This window comes from Phodopus roborovskii, unplaced genomic scaffold (assembly GCF_943737965.1).
Source record: "Phodopus roborovskii unplaced genomic scaffold, PHOROB, whole genome shotgun sequence".
Classification (NCBI taxonomy): domain Eukaryota; kingdom Metazoa; phylum Chordata; class Mammalia; order Rodentia; family Cricetidae; genus Phodopus; species Phodopus roborovskii.
The window spans coordinates 30,793,084-30,814,085 of record NW_026126517.1 but is presented as its reverse complement, the minus strand read 5'-3'; the positions used below and the strand labels follow the sequence as shown (position 1 = coordinate 30,814,085).

The 21,002-nt window shown below is 44.3% G+C and overlaps 2 protein-coding genes across 2 annotated transcripts in view; one reads left to right on the top strand and one right to left on the bottom strand.

The window, feature by feature from the left end:
* Positions 1-12,141, bottom strand: part of Slc35f2 (solute carrier family 35 member F2) — a 50,683-nt gene extending 38,542 nt beyond the window's left edge. The window contains exon 1 of the mRNA XM_051197481.1: positions 11,731-12,141. Coding sequence (XP_051053438.1) covers positions 11,731-11,840 — 110 coding nt within the window. The 5' untranslated portion in view covers positions 11,841-12,141. The remainder of the gene's footprint in view (positions 1-11,730) is intronic.
* The window catches only part of Acat1 (acetyl-CoA acetyltransferase 1), a 191,769-nt gene that overhangs the window by 14,166 nt on the left and 156,601 nt on the right, over positions 1-21,002 (top strand). The window lies entirely within an intron of this gene.

The following is a 21,002-nucleotide window of genomic DNA, read 5'->3' as shown; positions in this document are numbered from 1 at the left end:
TCCATGGACAACAACTCACATCACTCACATCGTCTGCCCACGTAGCCACCTTCTAAACATGTCTGAAAGCTGCCCTTCAGAAAGAGCCTACTTTTATTTCAATCCTTGGTCTCACATCTTATTTACCACACCATAAAAGGAGAAGACCACACATGGGTAGACCATGACTCCCCCAGAATATGGGCTGTTAAATGACAATCTCAGTACCAGGTATGGGATAGCTCCCTCTAAATTACTGGTCAGGGAAGCCCCACAGGCTCCCAAAACAACACAGGCCACTGCCATTGCTCTTGGTAGATGGTAAGACTCTATTGCTGAAGATGTAATACACTTTGGGTGCAAGACAGATAAATAAAGCTGGAATTGACCTGAAAACTTTGATGATTAGTTTTCATAGTGCCAGAAGGTGCTGTTCGCCACAGGGAGAGAAAAGACACCAATGGCACCCATGCAGCCAACCTTCTATATTAACAGTACCAACCTGCAAGGAAAGATGTGTCCTGCGATGTAATAGTAGCCTGAATGTCATGGGGGTAAGCAACTGCTTTTAAATTGAATTTGAAAACAGTTTCACAGGAAGTAATTCATGTCTGGTATTATAAGCCTGGCCAAAAGCCAGCTAGATGGGCAGGTCACAGACCCCAGGAGGAACCTACTCCTGTCATTTTTCTAAACAACACATTGTCAAACTGCCTTCTAAATATTTATGCTTACACCTATAGATTAGTGCTCTGTTCAACCTTGGCCAGAAAAACTTCTCTCTGCAATGAGCAGCAATTAATGCAGAGACTGGTAACTAGCCAAGTGCTGAGAATAAGTGTCTATTGAGTGCTTGTCTCCAAATGGGACATCTATAGCCACCCCACCTCATCCTTCAGGCTCAGGAAAGGGTTGCAAAAATGTAGAAACTGGAGGATGAGGAAGTGTGTGAAATTCTGTCTTTGGGTCAGGATATGGCTGCTACACCCATAAACTCAACACACCTGTAATCACTTGCACACGCTCAAGTCAACAAGACCAGCCAGTATTCAACAGGCAACAATACCTGGACTCAGAGGGTCGTTAGCAACAAACACAGAGGGGACACAAAGGGGGAAGGGAAGAGCAGGGTGTTCCTAGTGGAAGTTGGTGATGCATATAATCAACATGCATTAGTTACAACTATGAAGCTGCCAGAGATAAAGAGTAAAGATACTCCATTTTTTAATAGGTTTTTAATGTTCCCATAGACCTGTCATATCTCCAGAATGGAAAGAACTGCTACCAGTTTGGATTTGTGCCAAGGGCAAACAAAGTACTACAGGGGCTTCCAAGATGAACTACTGCCTCTGCCCTAAGAAACTTTCCAGGGCTGTCAAGATTTCAACAGTGAGTGCAGTGAGGGGTGGGGACATATATCTTACAGGTAGAGAAGAGGAGCATCCAACTGAGATGTGTGTGAGGACAGGTTGGAAGGAGTCACGCAACCCAGCTTGGTAGTGTCTACAAGATTCTAAGCTTCCACAAGAAGGCAGTTAGCAAATGCGCTAGGGAGGGAACCACAAGAAAAGGGCTGGGTGTTCACAGGGGAAGCACAGGTGTGTCTCTGTCTCTGAAGTGATCATCATTCAAGTAGATGAACCAGGAGTGGGACCAGACCCTTGTATTTAACATGTATTTAACCCACAAAGAGACAAATAACCATGTGAGTCCAGGCCACCACTAGGAGGCCTCTAGAGAGGTCAGATTCATAGACAAAGTAGACCAGGGTTAGCAATACAGCTCAGCAGGTAAAGGCACTTACTGCCAAGCCTGAAGACCTGAGTTTGATCCCCAGAAGAAGAGAATGACTCCTCTGAGTTGTCCTCAGTCCTCTATACTCCTGTGGCATAAGCATGCCCACACACATACACAGATGAACGTAAATACATACACAAATATTTTTAAAGGCAGGGGAGGAAAGAAGGAAGGAAAGAAGGAAAGGAAAAAATAAAGAAAAGTATGAAGATGGGGTGGTGGGAGGGTCAAGAAGGCAGGGGAAAGTTTTGGAATTATGAACACATTCTGCAAGAGGAGAGGGGTGAAGGCTGCACTGTCTAATGTTTGCCTCTGATGGCTGCAAACAGCACACACAGAAGTAGCTAAAAAGGAAAAATTCAAACTATATACATTACAGCATAATTTGGGGGGCTTGGTGGTCTTTGAGGTAGGGTTTCTCTGTGTATCCTCGGCTGCTCTGGAACTCATTCTGTAGACCAAGCTGACCTTGAACTCACAGAGATCTGTTGTCTCTGCCTCCTGAGTGCTAGGATTAAAGGCATGTGTCACCACTGCTCAGCCATTTTAGCATAATTTTTTAAACACTGAAATCAACTATTATGAATGGGTAAAAAGGGAAGAGAAAGAAATGGAGACGGGAGGCCGTGAGATCTGTCAGTGACCAGTGACTCTCAGACTTGTGTAAGCTGCCACTTTCTACAAACACAGATATAAACTAAACATTGTTACCCTCCCCAAGGTCTTGTGTTAGAATCTCATCCCCAAGCTTGGAGGCATAGCTTTGGAAGGTTCTTAGGTCACAAGGGTCTGTGCTTGTTCTTGTTAACTTTTGTCAATTTGATATAAAAGAGTCGCCAGAGAAGATGAACACATAGAACCTCTGATGGGAGATGCCTTCTGTAAATATGTTTCCCTTAGTGGTTAATGAATAAAGCACTGTTGGCAAATAGATAGGTGGGACTAGGAGACAAGGAGGATTCTGGGAGAGGTAGTAGAAAGAAGTGAAGATATATGATGTGAGAGAAGAGGTCCAGACCCTCTCTCCAGTAAGATAAGATCACATGGAAACACATCAGTTAATAGCTAAGACAGGGCCAGCCAATAAGAAGCTCTAGCCATTGGCCAATAGCTTTATAATTAATAGAGTCTCTGTGTGTTATTTGGGAACTGACTAGGCTCTGGGACCAGGCTGGCAGGAAAGTGCTCATAATAAAATGGCACCTGCAACATGGGTACTAACAACTTCCACTTAAAACCTGACAAAAGCTTAAAAAGGGATTTTAAAAACAAAAGAACAGAGACAAGCAAGGCTTCTTGGTAGCAGCATTTTTCTCGGGTGGGCTCTGTTTTGCTAGAGACAAGCAGAGACTTTCACGACTCCTTTAAGGGAGGTTTCCTCCATATGGCTCTTTTAAGAGGCCCTGCTAACAATACAACAGTGTGTACGAGCAGCTGGCAGTGGCAGTGACCACATCTCCAGGCTGGCAGCACAGACCAAAGTGGTGAGCACAGCTCTCACTGCTGACAATAAATGTACCCCTGCCATATTGAAAAGCAATGTTGTTGTTTAGTAGATAAAAAGACTCATGGCCAGAAAAAGATAAAGATTTACAGTAAAGACAGATTAAGATAAAGAAAGATTTACAGTATGTTTAAAATATATGTAGGCTTGGGAGAGAAAAAGAAACAGAAAAAAGTAGTTAAAAAAAATAGAGAGTAGCTAGGTGTGAAGGCACATTTAATTCCAGCACTTAGGAGGCAGAGGCAAGCCAATCTCTATGATTTCAGAGTGTACAGAGTGAATTCCAGGACAGAAAAAAACACACAGAGAAACTCTGCCTCAAAAAAATGAAAAAAAAAAATAAATAAAAGTAGAAGAACTAGAATAATAAAAAAGCCACGAGAAGATGAAAAGCACACAGAGAGTCTGGATACTGTATGCTGTTGTGTTGTCTTTGAATTGCTCAATTGCTAAGGAAGGAACAACTGCTAAAATACACTTGATTATCAATGCTACCAAATTGATCCAATTTATATAAAGATACTTTTACTTCAAAATTTAAGTCTAAGGACAGGTTATTGGGGAAAAGAATTTCTATTTTTGTTTCCACAGAAAAAAAGCTGTGGATTCCATCCAGATTAACAAGGTTTGTTCAAGTAAGACCCCCTGAAACACTGTTCCAGGTGATCCAATATTCAAAATATCTGGGACAAAGCAGCCTTGCAGACCACTACAGCCAGGATTTCTGGGTCATCTTAGGATCCCCATGGTATTACAGCATCCCTAACCAGCAGGAAGCAATTTGGAAAGAATGATTCATTACCCAAATTCCCAAATATTGCCTATAAATGTTTGTTTTCATTTAAATTGGGTTGGTTATAAGTGGTTAATGACCACAACCAATCTCTTTTTAAAGGTAAAAGGGGAATATGGTATAGAAAAGAATACTTTGTTTTGGAATGGATTTTCATTTAAGGTCAATTTTGTAGTAAGTATATTTCTCCTCTTGTTTAAGTATTGTGTTTATATAGCTCATTTAAAAATGTAATGTATAGGGGCTGGAGAGATGGCTCAGTGGTTAGGAGCACTGGTTGCTCTTCCAGAGGTCCCGAGTTCAATTCCCAGCAACCCAGCAACCCAGCAACCCAGCAACCCAGCAACCATATGGTGGCTCACAACCATCTATAATGAGATCTGGTACCCACTTCTGGCCTGCAGGCACACATGCAGACAGAACATTGTACATAATAAATAAATATTTTTTAAAAACTGTAATGTATAATTAAGTACAAATTACAGATAGTTACCTATAATGGTCAAAACTTATAGTTCAATTTGTTAGGTTTTTATAGATATACAGAGATATATTTCAATTGGATAGGCATTCTTCAAACCTTTCAAAGACCTACAGAATATGGCATTTAAAATGGTTTAGGGTTTTTCTTGACAGTGAGACATAACTGCTCCTGGCAACACCACCTGTGTCACAAAGAAAAAGGGACATCAAAGAAACTTGTTACGGAGTTTACTCCCAATATGGCAAGACTAGCTAGCCATTTGGGCAAGATTCTGCTCTTGTCTGGACTGTTTGACTTTATGCTGTATAAACAGGACATGCAGGACCCACAGAAAAGTGACTGCTGAAACAAGATGGACATTGCTACAGGGTTCCTGCTTCATGGACAAGTCTGCCAGACATTCTCCAGGACACAGAGAAAAGTGACTGACAAACTGCCAATACCAGTGGACAGATTAAGTTTCCTGCTTTGCTGAGGAGTCTGCCAGACACACTATGGCCTATAGGCTGAAGATGGAACATTACAGAAGAACTTTGGGTGACTGTCCAGGTAGCGAGATGTCTCAGTCATTTCTAGAGTTTATATACTATCCTTCTGTGTTTTTTGATGGAGTTGAAGACAGATAGTTATAGTTTTCCTTAGTTAGGATTAAAGATAAGCTACACATAAAATTTTAGATTCACAAAGACAGAATAGATGATAGAATATTTCCTTTAATTCCTGATAATGTTAATGGACTAAATATTGTTAACAATAGTTCCTATTTGATAACTGTTTTGTTATCTATTTTACTATGTTAAAGTTAAAACCCTTCTTTATATTTTAGACAGGAAAGAGGAGATGGTGGGTGATGTCATTCTGTAAATATGTTTCTCTTATTGGTTAATGATTAAAGCACTGTTGGCAAATAGGAAGGCAAGATAGGTGGGACTAGGAGACAAGGAGGCTCCTGGGAGAGGTAGTAAAGAGGAGTCAAGATGTAGGCCGTGAGAGGAATAAGAGGTCCGGGCTCTCTCTCTCTCTCTCTCTCTCTCTCTCTCTCTCTCTCTCTCTCTCTCTCTCTCTCCAGTAAGATCATGTGGAAACACTTAGATTGATAGAAACGAGTTAATAGCTAAGACAGAGCTAGCTAATAAGAAGCTCTAGCCATTGGCCAACAGCTTTATAACTAATAGAGTCTCTGTGCGTTATTTTGGGCCTGATGCGGTCCTGGGACCAGGCTGGCGGGAAAGTGCTCATAACAAATCTCAATTGAGGAACTGCCTCCATCAAACTAACCTAGGTAAGTCTGTGGGACATTTTCTTGATTAATGATTGATATGAGAAGGCTGAACCACCCCTGCTGGTGCCACCCCTGAGCAGGTGGTCCTGGGTTGTATAGGAAAGCCAGCTGAAAGCCATAAGGAACAAGTCAGTAAGCAGCGCTCCTCCCTGGCCTCTGCTTCAGTCCCTGCCTTGAGTTTCTGCCCTGGTTTCCTGTACTGCAGATTGTGACTCATATGATGAAATATACACTTTCCTCCCCGGGTTGCTTTTGATCACAGTGTTTCTCACAATGGGTAAAGTAACAGGGTCATTTTTATGACTGGGACTGCTCTCTAACCCCTTCTGTCATGTAAAGACATCATGAGGCATTGTGAGAAGATGGCTATGCATGAGACAGTAAATATGCCTGCACCAGACACCAAGTCTGCAAGAGTCTCAACCTCAGACAGCCCACTCTCCAGCTACAAAAAATAAAAAAATAAAAAAATAAAAAAATAAATGAATCCCTGCTGTCTCCAAGCCACCCAGCCTAAAGTACTGCTGCTAACAATTCAAACATCCTGCATAAAATCCCAATTATACAAATGGCAATAGCAAGTATCTGTGGATGTCAGAGGCCAACTAAGACACTCACCAAGTCCCATTCTTCACTTGCTCCCCATAATGACCTCTGAGGAATCTCCGGGGACTCCTGAGAGACATCTTACTTGGCACACCATTGGTGCAGGGGAAGGGCAGCATCCTAAAGCCTCGGCTTTCAGATATGACATGGTGAAGCTTCGGACCAGTAAAGCAGGTTTCACTTTAAAATCAACCATAACTATCTCTCTCTGCCACTCGCCAGCGATGTGATCCAAGCAAGTTATTCATCTGCTCTGTCAAATGAGAAATCACACTGTGTAGGTGTGTCACGGGACTGATGAAATGTAAACAGGGAATCCTCGATTGATGATGGCTATTGCTACCCTTTCGTTTCACCTGACATCTCTCTGATTGTGTGAAACCATGAATGGAAGCCACAAGAGTCCGGATGAGAGATGATAAAGGCTTACACTAAAGTAAGGACTATAAGGACTGAAGGGGAATGGGCTCAAGGAATTCTCTAGAAATGTTGTCAAGATGAGGAATAGGCCACTTTCTCTGCTTTCAAATTAGCCTGGGAAAGGAGCAAAGAAAAGCAGAACAAACCCAGAGGTTGTCTAGAACTATTCCTGGGAAAGGACCACAACCTGGGTAGTAGGGACAGAGGCCACCGGAGGGCCTGTTGGAAGAGAGCCCTTAAGTTCTACTCTTTCCTCTCCCCTGTACTACACAGGTCCTCTGACAACATCCTGAAGTGCTGAGAAAGTGATCACACAGGTCAGACTGGAGCAGCACCCAGCAAAGCACTCAACAGGAGAAGGAACACTGAGCACAGAACTGTGCTCTGAGGGGGGAAATGGGAAGCCACTGGGCACTGTGGAGCCCAAATATCTGAGGCAGCTAAAAACAAACATCTGACAATGCCTGGAGACATTTTGGATTGTCATATTGGTGTGTGATGAGAGGGGTAAGGGTATTGTGCTGGCATCTACTGGGCAGAGGCCAGGATACACAGCTGCCCCCAATGAGGAATTATCCAGTTCAATGTGTGCTATAATAAAATATGTAACTGTTGATGTTACTCCTGATTCCCAAGTCTAGAGGAAGCAGATGGCAATTAATTGTACAATAGAATTTATGGAGACTGGCAGGATAAAGGATTACCCAGGTCCCTGAAGCACAAAGCATATAAATGCTCTCATTTCATATAACTTCCTTAAATAATGTCATATAACAACACCCTTTGTGGGGATAGAGAGATAAATCAGCAGTTAAAAGCAACATGACAGCTCACAACTGTAACTTCAGTCCAAGGTGATCCAATGCCCTCATCTGACCTCCTCAGGTACCAAGCAGGTATGTGGTGCACAGACATACATCTAGACAAAACACCCATAAACTGATGTCCCTATAGATTGATGAATGGTGACAAGGAGTGCTCCACTCCTGTAGACTGATGCATGGTCACAAGGAGTGCTCCTGCACACTGCCAGAAACAAGGACGGATGAGCTACTACTGCTTACCCTCCTCCAGTCCATGCCCTCTCCACACTCAGTTCCCTGCAGTCCTTTAAGCAAAACACTCTCCAGCCCTTCCAACCTGGCTACCTTTCTCAACTGGTAGGAACAAAACTTAAAGCTTTTCAGCTGTCCCTCACCCTGGAAGACCTCCTCTCTGCCTTCCTTTGTGCCAACCCTGAACTTTGGAAGGCAGCTCTATTCACTACTGTAGCCCAACACCATCATCGAACTTTGGACTTACTCTCTGGCACTTTCCATGGCTCCTTTATTATAATTTGATTGTGAACCCTCTTGAAAACAGGAACTAAATCATCCCCACCACCCCTCTCACAAAGATTAGTTAGGGCCTAGAACACTGCAGATACCTAAGGTGTACTGCATGAAACAAATAACAACAACAACAACAAAAAACCTGGCAGGCATTGTTACAAAATAATAAAAAGCCATGCCTCAACTACTTATCCTTTATTTTTTTTAAGTTTTCTGCTAGATATAGTAAATTGATAATCATAAGGAATATGCATCTTGAAGTATATGAATAAATTAAGGTCTGTGTGTCAGAATATAAAATGTCTGATAGTGTTCAAAAAAAGTGTCCTCTGGAACTTCTGGAAATCCATGGTTTTTTGTTACAGTATATCATTTGACAAAAGAGCAATAAACAATAAAACCAAAAATCAAACAGGGGGAGGTTTCTCTGTGTCTTTGGAGGCTGTCCTGGAACTAGCTCTTGTAGATCAGGCTGATCTCGAACTCACAGAGATCCCCTGCCTCTGCCTCCCAAGTACTGGGATCAAAGGCGTGTGCTACCACCACCCAGTGAGAAACCCTTCTCAAAAAAAAGAAAATGTTAGGTTCCAGGGCAAAACCTACTGGGGGACATTCTGAGTCTATTACCCTGAATTCCCCAGACAGTAAGTGCTCACTGAACTTGTGGAATGAGTACTCAAGTGATCTGATACTTTCCCCCCCTCTTCTGTCTTTGAGACAAGATATCACTACAGTTGGCCTTGAACTCCCAGAATGCCTTTGAACATTCCATCCCACTTTCTGAATGCTTGAGATTACAGTCAGACACCACCATAATCAGCCTACTTGTCTAGTATTCACAATCACAAAGAAAAATGTCTACACCGTAAGGGAGACAGCTATGTCAAGAGTTGGGGTCACCTGGAATATACACTTCAGATAAATCAGGCAATCTGCTCCAGGCCCTTAACTTTTCCCTGTACTTAGTACCCACATGTCAGAAGTGGTATTCTTGGTGAAAGGAGCAGAAAAGGAAAAACAAAACAAAACAACAAAAACCTCTATGAAACTGTAAGCTATCTCTCTGTATCCTTTCTTTTCTCCATATCCCATGGTTCCCTGGACAAGAAGGTTAGGAGTTCAAGGCCAGCTTCAGAGAACATAGCAACTTGAAAGTCAGCATGGCCTACTTGAGACACTGAAAAATAGCAATAACAAAGAAAGAGAGTTGCAGTCTGTGATCCTCAGAATAAACATCAACAGAATCGGGTAAGAAAAGGATGCCCTCATGAACTTTGTCATGGAAACCAGATACACACACCTGTAGGTCCAGGTACTCAGGAGGCTCAGGTGAGAGGGTCATTTAAACACAGAGTCAGCAACCAGCTTGAGGACAACAGAAAGACACTGAATGAAACAAAAAGAGTATGGGGAACTAAAGAATAAGAGCAAATATTGTTTATGGACTCCAGAAACATATTGTTGAGCTTAATTTACTCTTCTGGCATGCAGTTTTCAATCAGGAAAAGAGATGATTTATAAGCAAAAAAAAAAAAACTAGGAAAAAAAGAACTTTATCATCTCTTAGCTATCTGTTCATTCATTCACTTATTCACTCATTCTTGTGCTAAGGGTTGTTCAGAATGCACATGTGGAAAAGAACAATGCCTGCTATTAAGCAAGTCCACCCACCAGGAGTGTAAAATACCCACAAACCATCACACAGGAAAGTTAAAGTCCCTTGGGGAGGTGCAAAATAAACCTCACTGAGAGATGGGAGAAATCCCAAGAGGCTAGAGTCCTCTGACTATAAAACATACTATCTGAAAACACTGCACTATGAAGAGAAAAATCACATTTGCTAGTTCTTGGTATCTCTTACTGAGCTGATATCTTCCAGATTATCTACCCCAGCCTTAGGGTCACTGGCATCTTCCCAATTACCACAAGTTCCCATTACCAGGGAATGAGAGCTAATGGTGACAACTAATCCGTGCAGGACACTGAAATGGGCCAGGCTCTCTCTCCCCATTGCTGTGTGGTCAACCAATGACTCCTCTCAAAGCCCTGCAAGGTAAGCAGGTTGGGGGAGAGAGGTGTAGAAGACTGTTGGTGATTTTTTTTTCTTGCATTATTTATCTATTTATTTAGTGTGTCCATGTATGTGTATAAATGTGGGTATGCATGCATGCCACAGCACACATGTGACAATCAGAGAGCAGTTTGGGGAACTGGTTCTCTTCCATTGTGTTTGTTCATCTTGCCTTGCCTTCCACCCCACTTTTTTTTTTTCCTATTGTTGAGAACTGAACCCAGGGTTTGAGCCATGATGATCATAACATAAACTCTTATACTGTGCTTCAGTACCGAGATGGTCCTCAAATAGCACACAAGAATTGGGTGGCTAGTCCAAGCAAGGCCAACTCACTAAGATTTGAATTCAAAGTCTGTCCCCTTAGTTATGTCGCTCTAACATCTCCCACCTAAGAAACTACTGCCAAAATATCAGGACATTACACAGCTGGAAGAGAATGGTTGATTTGGGGACAGTTTACCCCTTTGAACATGCACATCTATTTAAAACTATGCTTATTTATGACAAAAAGTGCATGTATACACATTTATCGACCAGCTCTGAAAGTGAGATGCCTTTTCAAGGGCGTTGCTTTCAAAATCTTTCCTGAAACTCATTGCCCAGGGTGGACAGTGGCATATGCCTGTAACCCTGGCACTCTCATAATCCCCAAGAGAGTTGCCTTAGCCTTGTGTTTCCCTACCTAGAAAGTGGGTCTAACAATAGTGCCATATCCTAAAGTGAAGGAGATGCGGTGCTACGGTCCACATAAATGGCTAAGCACAGTGCCTGGCAAGGAGCAAATGCTCGGCAAATGGATTTCATTATTTGGATGTTAGCCTCTATGTGTCTCCAGAACGCGTCGCCCAGTGACCACAGAAAGCTTTCCCCAGAGTCGCTGCCAACTCCTTAAGAACATCTCTACCTATGGTCCAACCAGAGCACAGTGACATCAGCCACCTGCTTCCCTGGACCCTAGCTCCGGAGGTAGTCATGCCACACTGCTCAGGCCCCAAAACAGGGCAGGCGCAGTCTCGGGTTCGCAACAGCACAAAACTTAACCCAGCTTTCTCACTTGAATGAACTCCAGTAGGAGGCAACACCAGGCTGGGTGGGAAAGGATCCCAAGCTGAAAGAATGCGGGCGCCAAGCCAGGAAGGGCAGCACTTCCACCTGCCAAGCGCCAGGGTGGGCAGCCCTCCACCACAGCGTCCACGGGGACTCCCACCCTGCCGCGGGGGCACGGGGACCGATCTCACAATGCCAGCTGGATGAATCCCCTGTACATCCTCTGAAAAGCATCGCCAAGGTTCCTAGGGGAGTGTAGGGGGCATCCAGGTGAAACGAGACCTCCCGGGTGCGCGTGGGAAGTGCACAGAACCCAAGTCGGGGCGCCACAGCCTCCGCAGACACGTGCCGTGGGTCGCCAGCGAGTCCTGCCTGGGTCCCCGCCACCCGTTCCCGCCCCGCGCTGCACTCACCAGGTGAAGAGTTTGCCTCGGATTCTGCTCAGTAGGCTGCCGATCGTGCCCATGGCGCCCAGCGCCTGGGGCTCCGTGGCCCCCGCGCTCGCCGGCGACTCGGCCTCCATGGGGTCCCTACGAGACTCGCGTGCCCGGAACCCCGCGAAGTGCCCCGGCCCGGAAGACAGGAGGCGGCGCCTGTGAGGACGGCGCGGACTCGGCCCGCGCCCTGCCTTGCTCTCCTGCTACGCTCGCTTGCCTGCTCGCTTGCGTCCCCGCGCTCCTCCGCCCGGCCCGTGCGACAAATCATTAACTGTCAGGCCCTTAGGGCCAGACAATGCTTTTGCAGATCATCACCTGGCTTCTCAGGGAAGCTGGGAAGCTGGGGGAGAAAGGGCAGGTTTGTTTTCTCAGCTAACGTCAGTGCTGGGTAGGACACGATGTAAATGACACAGTGTAAATTTAAGGGATTAGGGGGTTGGGCTTCCCCCCTCCCCCGGGTGGGTGGAGTTGATTTAACTAGTTTGTTTGACCCAAGGTCTCAGTCTGTAGCCCAGACTACCCTGAAATTCACTATGTAGCCGAGGCTAACTTCGAACTCCCAGCAGTCTTCCTGCCTCAGCTTCTAGAGGGTTGGGATTTACAGGCCGACACTACTACGCCCAGCGCATTTCAGGATTTCATGGTTCCTTGTTTGAAATCAGCAAACGAGGTGATCTGTTAAAAGGTTCCCTTGGCTGGTTCCCAGCGTGTCCTACAGGACGCAGCGAATTGGTGCCAGCCTGAACTTTGCTGGCTGGAAGGACCCACTGACCCCTCCCCTGTCTCCTGGTCTCCTTCCCTCTCGCTGAAAGAACTGAAGAAAAGCTACAGTTTCTTTTCCTCACAAAACAAAAGTGTGTCTTTGTGGCGAGGCAAGTCTGTCTTGTGGGTGTGCTGTGTTGCCTTGTCACACTCAGCGTTGTCTTGGCCTTGGCCTCGCCTTCTGATACTTGGATGGATCCAGAAGGGACGAGAGGGAATAAAAAGTGGGGTTGGAAATTTCCTGGGTCTTGCAGACTGAAGGAAGTCTGGGGTGCTGATTAAACACTTTTCCCTGAAAGAGACCAGGAAGATGGATGAAACGGTGTTGAGACCAATCCCCACCCACTCAGCCCCACCCCAACCTTCTTTTTCCGTGGATAAAGGAACATAGTAAACAGTGGATTCTAGAAGACTGGATGCCAGAGAGCAGGTGGTTCTGTAAGAGACACTAAGAAGAGCCAGATTTTAAACCAGCTGGTAACTCAACACCCTTAATCGCAGCTCCTAGAACCTAGGAGGTTGAAGTAGGAGAATCGCCTTGAATTGGAGGCTAGCCCAAAATAGTGTAGTTCTAGATCACCCTGAGCTAAAGTGAAACCCTGCCTCAAAACAACGAGGTGGGGGTGTGGCTCAGCAGGTAAAGGTGGCTGAGGTCAAGTCTATGTTCCATTCCTAGAAGCCACACGGTGGATGGGGAGAGTGGACTCCAGCAAGTTGAACTCCACATCCAGGCAGTAGCACACACAAACACACAATACAATCCATGTAGAAAATTTATTTTATAAAAAACGTAGATAAGTTTTGAAAACTGTAGCTAAAAGAGCCACAACTTTTCCAATTATAATCACTGCAAAGCTTAAATGGTTTTGTTTGTTTTTGCCTTTTTGAGACAAAAATATCACTCCAGAGACCAAGCTGGTATGAAACTCAACTATGTAGCCCAGGCTGGCCTCCAATTTAGGACAGTCCTCCCAAGGTCTGAGGCATATATATCACAACTTTTTCTAATTTTATTTACTTATTTTGGTTTTTTGTTGTTTGTTTTGTTTTGATATTGGGTCTCTAAATAGCCCTAGCTATTCTGGAACTCACTGTGTAGACCGGGCTAGCCTGGAACCCACAGAAATCCACCTGCTTCTGCCTCCCAAGTGCTAGGACACACCCAACTATTTTTTCTAACTTTAAAAGGACTTAATCAAAGTTTCTATACAAACACTTGGAAAAAAATAGACTGGGCCAAATGGTTATAAAGTCCTCAGGATAAGTTGAGACTGGATGAAACTATAATTGTTAAAATAAATATTATCATAAAATATGTGTTGAAGTCAATGACAGATTGCTTACTCCATACTTGAGGCTCTAGGTTTATCTTCAGACACAAAGATGCAGATAGGTAGACAGACAGAGAGATGATAGATTGATAGATAGATGATTGATAGATAGATAGATAGATAGATACTTTGTTTACTTAGATGGACAGGTGTATTGTGTGTGTGTAGATAGATAGTTGAAGGTAGGGAGGAAAACTCAAAACTAGGTGACCAAAGAAGCCTGTCTGAATATTAAAGAACAACTTGAAGCCTTCTGAGAACATCAGAAGCATGTGTAGAAGCTTGGAATATGGCTCAGTTGGTAGAGAGGGTCTGGGTTCAATCACCAGTATTGAAGAAAACCAGGAGTGGTGACACATGCTTATAACCCCAGAACTTGGGAGGTAGAGGCAGAATGATAAACTCAAGGTGAGTCCAGAGCCAGTCTCTAGTTGGATGGGGTGATCAGAAGGACTAATGAACAAAAGCCATTAAACTCTACATATTGACAATGTGGAAGTTTTGGAAATTGTGGCCTAGGCCTTTAATCTTAGCACTTGGGAAACAGAGGCAGGTGGATCTTTCTGAGTTGATGCTAGCTTGTGTTACATAGCGAATTCTAGGACAGCCACAGTGCTACACAGATTCTCTGAAAGAAAAGAAGAGAAAAACCTGCAATGTGGAGGAATTTCACCTGAACCCTGTACTCACCTATGTACTTCTAAATGACACAGTACAAAGAAACACCTTCCCCATATGATTGTATAAGAACAAAAAACGACCTTTCAGATTCCCAGTCTTACTTCATAAATGACAAACTAAACCACCTATGCCCAATGACTAACCAGAACAAAGTACTTGTTAACCAAATTTTGTTTTTGTTTGTTTGTTTGCTTAGGTTTGTTTTGTTTTGTTTTGAGACAGGGTTTCTCTGTGTGACCCTGGCTGTCCTGGAACTTGCTCTGTAGATCAGGCTGGCCTCCAACTCAAGAGATCTACCTTCCTCTGCCTCCTGAGTGCTGAGCCTAAAAGTGTGCACCACCTCCTGTCTGACTGTTGTTGTTTTTAATTTATTTAGAACTAGAGTATCCCTATGTCACTGAGGCTGGCCTAGGAATCATGATTCTCCTGCCTCATCCTCACGAGTGCTGTAATTATACAATTAGCACCACACTCAGCTTTGACCCAAGTTGAATTTTGTCTTCTAGCCCCGGGCCTCTGAACTTTCACCTTCCCTGAGCCACTTTGTCAGAAGATCCCTTCCTGAGAATAGGCCACTTCAGGGTAAAGCTTCTCCATCCACTGTCAGTCCAGCTGTCCTTCTCTGCCAACTCCCTTGAGTCTCAGGATTGACACCACCCCCCCCCCAAGTAACTCTTGTACTTTTTTATGTGTGACAACAGAGAAAGGTATGGGCTACATCAGTACACATAACCTTAAAATAAGGCCAGGAAGGGATTTCCCAGTGGAAAAGTAGTTACCTAAAATGAGCTAACCACTGCCTGGGGCTTCTAGATTCTATCTGCAGACCAACACCTGCCTCCACTCCCTAAAAAATGTGTGGGGGAATGAGTGGTAAGCAGAGGAGAAATTTTTTAAATTTTAAAGAAAAGGAAAATTACCAACAACAACAAAAAATCAATGTGTGTGCTGGGTCCTGGTGGCCAACCTTTAGACCCAGGCAGGGGCAGGTGGATCTCTGAATTCAAAGTCAGCCTGGTCTACAGAGTGAGTCCAGGACAGCGGGGGCTCCACAGAGAAACCCTATCTCCAAAACAAAACACAAAAAGCCAAGATTTGGGGCTGGAGAGATAGATGGCTTAGCCATTGAGAGTACCAAGCTGCTCTTTCAGGGGAAAGTCACGCACAACCATCTGTAACTGCAGTCCCAGGAGATCCAAGACTGCCAGTCACTCACATGACACACAGACACACATGCAGACAAAACACCCATACACATAAAATAAATAACATAGATCTTTTAAAAAGAAGTTCAAATGTGTTAGATTGGATGATGTCCCCCTGAGGCCCCTCCCACCACCTCCATCCACCTCCAAATGTGGACTGGATCTGTAGAACCTACAGCAGTTCTCTCACATAGCAAAAGGGACTTTGGAGCTCTGACAAAGATCTACATCCTGAGATGGGGAAGTGATCCTGTATTATCTAGTGAGCCATAAAAAAGTGTCCTCACAGAAGGAAATGGGACATGGGAAAGGTGGGGGGTTCACCAGAAGAAACTCCATAAGGGGACTGGGTGTGATACACTTTCATACAAGTAGCTGCTCCAAGCTCAGAGCCTCCAGAAGAAACAGCCTTGACAACTTTAGGCTTGATAGTAACAACACAAAACCAATCTTGAACCTCTTGCCTGCAGAAAATCAAAGGAATAAATAAATTCGTCCTACCTTAATCCACAAATTGATAACAACTTGTGACAGCAACTGGGGCGGCATAGGATACTTTGTAAAGATCAGGTTCTACTGTCAGTGAAACAAGCAACCTGCAGAGAACCTGTGCATCATGAAAGGCACCAACAAAGTAACTACACATCTTTGTATCTACACATGCACTAGACACATATTCGCACTTGCTTCTGTTTACATGACCTGGGAGAGTAAGGCAAATGGGTATGCTGGTGACTCTGTTTTTGGTCGTGAGCCTAGACTTTAATGGCTGTGCCATCTCTCCAGCCCACTGGTGACTCTTTGTAGTGTCAACACTTGGAAAATTGGGGCAGGAGGCTGCCTCTCCCCAGGAGTTGGGATCCAGCCTGTGCACCATAGTAGCCTCCAACTCAAAAGGAAAACAAAACCAAAACAAACAAACAAACAAAACCCAAACTGAAGCCACCCTGTGGTAGAATGAGCCTGTACTCCCAGCACTTGGGAGATAAAAAGGTAGAGTCTAGTATGACCCAGCCTACTATGGAGTTCCAGGCCATCAAGAACTATATAGCTAGAAGAGGGCTAAAGTGGAAGGGCACAGGCCAGGCCATTGAGAATGGTTAAATCAGGGGCAGATTCAGGAGTGGGATGGATGAATAAAAGAAGAGAGGTTGCCTTATCTGTCTTCATCTTGTGTAAGGTTGGGTTCAACATCTCACTCCAAGGGGAAAATGAGGCCAGGAAATGGAGCAATCCAGTACACTGGATTGTAAAGTTACACTGTGGGGTCCTCCCCAGAAAGCAGCACTTCCTTCCTAGCTTTGTTCCACAGTGAGCTCATCCCTGACTGAGGAGTATTGATCAACCTACATTATTTTGGTATCAGGATTAAAAATATTGAGTTGATCTGTGGGCACCAATCCACAAGTTTTTGTCAACGGAAATTTACTGGGGGGAAATTGTTGTTGGGGATTTTTTCATATTTTTTAACATAATAACCTCACTTCTTAGAAGTTCAAATAACAAAAGAAAAAAAAATCTACCATGTACCTACTATTATCTTTTGTATGTATCAAATCAGCCCTAAAGCCTGTGGTTTCAAAAACTCTTTTGTGTGTCTGTGGTTTCTGTGGGTCTGGAGTTTGGGGAAGGTATGGGCTGCAGCTGTCCCAGATCTTCACAGCGAGAAAATAGCTGGAGGCAGAAGGAGTAGGAGGACGGAACAGAACATCTAGTTTCTACCCACAACTCTCCCTTCTGCCTAGTTCAGGGGCTCTTCGGGTCACCTCTCTGTAAATTAATTTAGACCTGCTCACAGCCTAGTGACTTCAAGCCTTTGGTCTGCTTGCTTGGCAGTGGTTCCCCCACCATGGAAGTCAACGCACATGGTCAACGCCCCCTAACAAAACACAAACACACACACACACACACACACACACACACACACACACACACACACACACACACACACACACACACACACACACACACACACACACACACACACACACACACACACACACACACACACACACACACACACACACACACACACACACACACACACACACACACACACACCCCCCAGAATGCCCTTTTCCTAAATCAGAATGTTTGCAGTTGTCAGAGGTGCTGGGAACTGAGTGCAGGATCTCAAGCAGCGCTCTTCCTCTAGGACACACAGCCACCCCTCTTTATTTTTGTGCCGAGATCTCACTAAGTACCGAGGCTGGCATTTTTTGTATAGCAGTTTCCACCCAGTTGAAGAATTCTCTACAGGAGGATCTCGGAATGTAAACAAAATGTCACCTGTCTGGGAAAGGGGGATTTTGAAAGATTCTTGAAAGTTTACCTAGGGCTGTGGAAGGAGACTCATCAACTGAGCTTTTGAGGTACTTGGAGGTTGTACAGAGGGCAGCTCTGAGGTTGCAGCCTTTCTGAGTCTTCACTGGAATTAAGGTGCACTTTTCAGTAATGCAGCTGCTTTTGAATCACCTCTGTTCCTGTAAAGTAACCTCTGGAAAAGAGCTGTGTCCAAAAAGGCTCATTGATTAATTGGTACACCATCAGTGATGAGAAGTTGGAATGTTGCAGCTCCACAGCCTAATTATGATTTATCTTGGGCTAACTTTAGCCTCCTAAGCAGCCATTCCTTGTCCATCCCTGTCTCAGACCTAATATCCTGTGACTAACAGATAAACATCCTCTGGAATGTATGCACAGACCTCTTAGTGTCCACCAATCAAAGGGCTAAGTGTGCTGTCAGAATACATCTGAGGCCTATAGCAGCTTTCTCTGCTTTGCTGTAGCCCACCCCTACCAGCTGTACCCACCAATGTATTAGAAAAGTGTCTTGATACATGGCTTTCTTTGTTCTGTTACTATGACTAGTTCATGAAATTGCTACCCCACTGGAACACTGTGTTTGGGAAGACCTAAATCTGTGCTCAGGCCATTGGTCACTCATATTTGGAACCAGAATAAACCATCTATTTTATTCCTTTGGGGAGAAATCTGCTTCTTTCATCAATAGTTCTTGATGCCTAATATGGGGCCTGGGAATAATCCACTTTTCACTGAAGGAATCTACTGGATTAGCAACAGCTATCAGGACAGGGCTCCTTTGTTGCCTGCCATCTGGCACTGCTTCACTAGCATTTGGGAGGCAGAGGCAGGTAGATCTCTGAGAGTTCAAGGTCAGCCTGGCCTACATAGTGAGTACAGTCAGGGCTATGTAAGAGAGACCATCTCAAAAACAGAAAAGGAAAAGAAAACCAGTGATTCCCCCCCCCCTTGGGGCTCATACATTGATTTATTCTGATCTGAGGGGTTTTTTGTTTTGTTTTGTTTTGTTTTGAGGATGTGTGTTTGAATACTTTGTTTCTTTGCCTTCAAGGCATTTTCTTTAACCCACCCAGTTGTGTTTGCTTCTGATTAGTTTGTTTTCAGCTTTGTTTCCTTTAGATTTGAAGCCATTTTGGTTTCTTCTCTGGTTTCTCTTGATTTTGTTGGCATTGGGGAACCTTTGCTTTATTACCTAGTTGGCCTTTGTCTCTTGATGCTCCTTCAATATGCTGTTCTACATTTTTCTGTGGCTCCTCCTGCATATTGCAACCTTGCTACTTTCAAGCATTTTCTGAGTAGGGCTGGAGAAATGAATGAGTGGTTAGAGCACTTGAAACTCTTGCAGAGGATCCAGGTGCGGTTCCCAGCCCCTACATGGAGTTTCCCAGCCATCTGTAACTCTTCTGACCTCTACAGGTACATGGCACACATGTGGTGCACAGACATGCAAGCAAAATATTTATACATATAAAATAAATATAAATAAATCTTTAAAAAAAAAAGATTTGTGAGCCTGATCATTAAAAAACTTAAGAGGCACTGTTCCCTCCAACCCAACAGGCAATAGGTATGCAGAACTCCCCACAACGTGCATTGATGTCATAGGGAAACCCAACAAATATGCCCTGTTTGTGGGTCAGAAGGAGTGTCATTAGCTTGCCTGGAGAAGACACACATAAAGGTTTGAACACCCAGTTTCTTAAGAGCCCTCACATATCCAAAAACACTCAGTGGGAGACAGAGGTCTCAGGGTGAAAGCTGAGAAATTCCACCCCAAAAACAGCATATAAAGTGATATGAGACACAAGTCCCCTAGAAAGGCTTGCGGCTTTTCAGGAGAAAGAAAAAAGAGTAACAAGGCGTCCAAAAGGTGTAAGGATGGAAAAATGTAGCCTAATTTTCCCTAGACTCTGCCTGCTAGCAGTGAGTAGGCAAAAGGTCATTCTTGACTGTTTACGGCAGGGTGGATTACTGACAGCACCTGTGAGTGAATGAGAACAGGAAATGAGCCGCGCCACGCTACCCAGAAGCCCTAGCAAAAGCAGACTTCCTGGGCTAAGCACGGGCTTGTCACACTACCCAGAAGCCCTAGCGAAAGCAGACTTCCTGGGCAAAGCGCGGGCTTGGATAGTTCAAATTGATTGGTCCTCACTGGATGCTATGAGATGATTGGTTTGTGATGCGCGGGCTTTGTTGTAACCCTATAAAAGCTGTCTGAACCCTCTACCCAGGGTTCCCAGTCCTCTACCCCGCGTGGAGTATGGCTGCGGACCCCAGTGCACTGGAATATAAAAAGACCTCATGCTTTTGCATCAAGACCGCTTCTTGTGAGTGATTTGGAGGGGCCGCCTTTCCTGAGTCGGGGCGTAAGGGTCCATGCCCTCCGTGGGTCTTTCAAAGGGAGGAATTGTCAGAAGATACACCACCATCTGGTACTCTAGGCAGCTTCATATATAATACTTGCAGACATTCAACTGGAAAAACGGGGAGCTCTAACCAAAGATATCTCAGCTTTACAGTTCCTTCAACATGGAACATTTGCTGTTCCAAAATTGAAATACTTTTGTGCATAACTGGCAATAAAACAAAAGTCACGAATGGGCAACATACTTTAATTGGAACTTAGAAGCGTTTAAGAGAAGAAATGATAAAATTGATAGCTTATAGAAAATGAAGGGACTCTGGCCAGCCTGAGCATGGCAAACACAGCTCTGGCATAGCCTTGCCCTTCTCCCTATACCCTCTGCCTTTCGAAAAACTTTAGATCACATTCCTAAAGCTAGTCACCAAGGTCTGTTCCCTTATCTGGCCACTTCCTCTTCCTGAGGCCGACTACCAAGGTCCAGCTATCAAAGTATTGATGTTCAGCAATCAAAAGCCCCCTTTAGGCTGGCCTAATTAGCATGCCCAATTAAAATTAAACACATCCTAACATGGGGTTTCC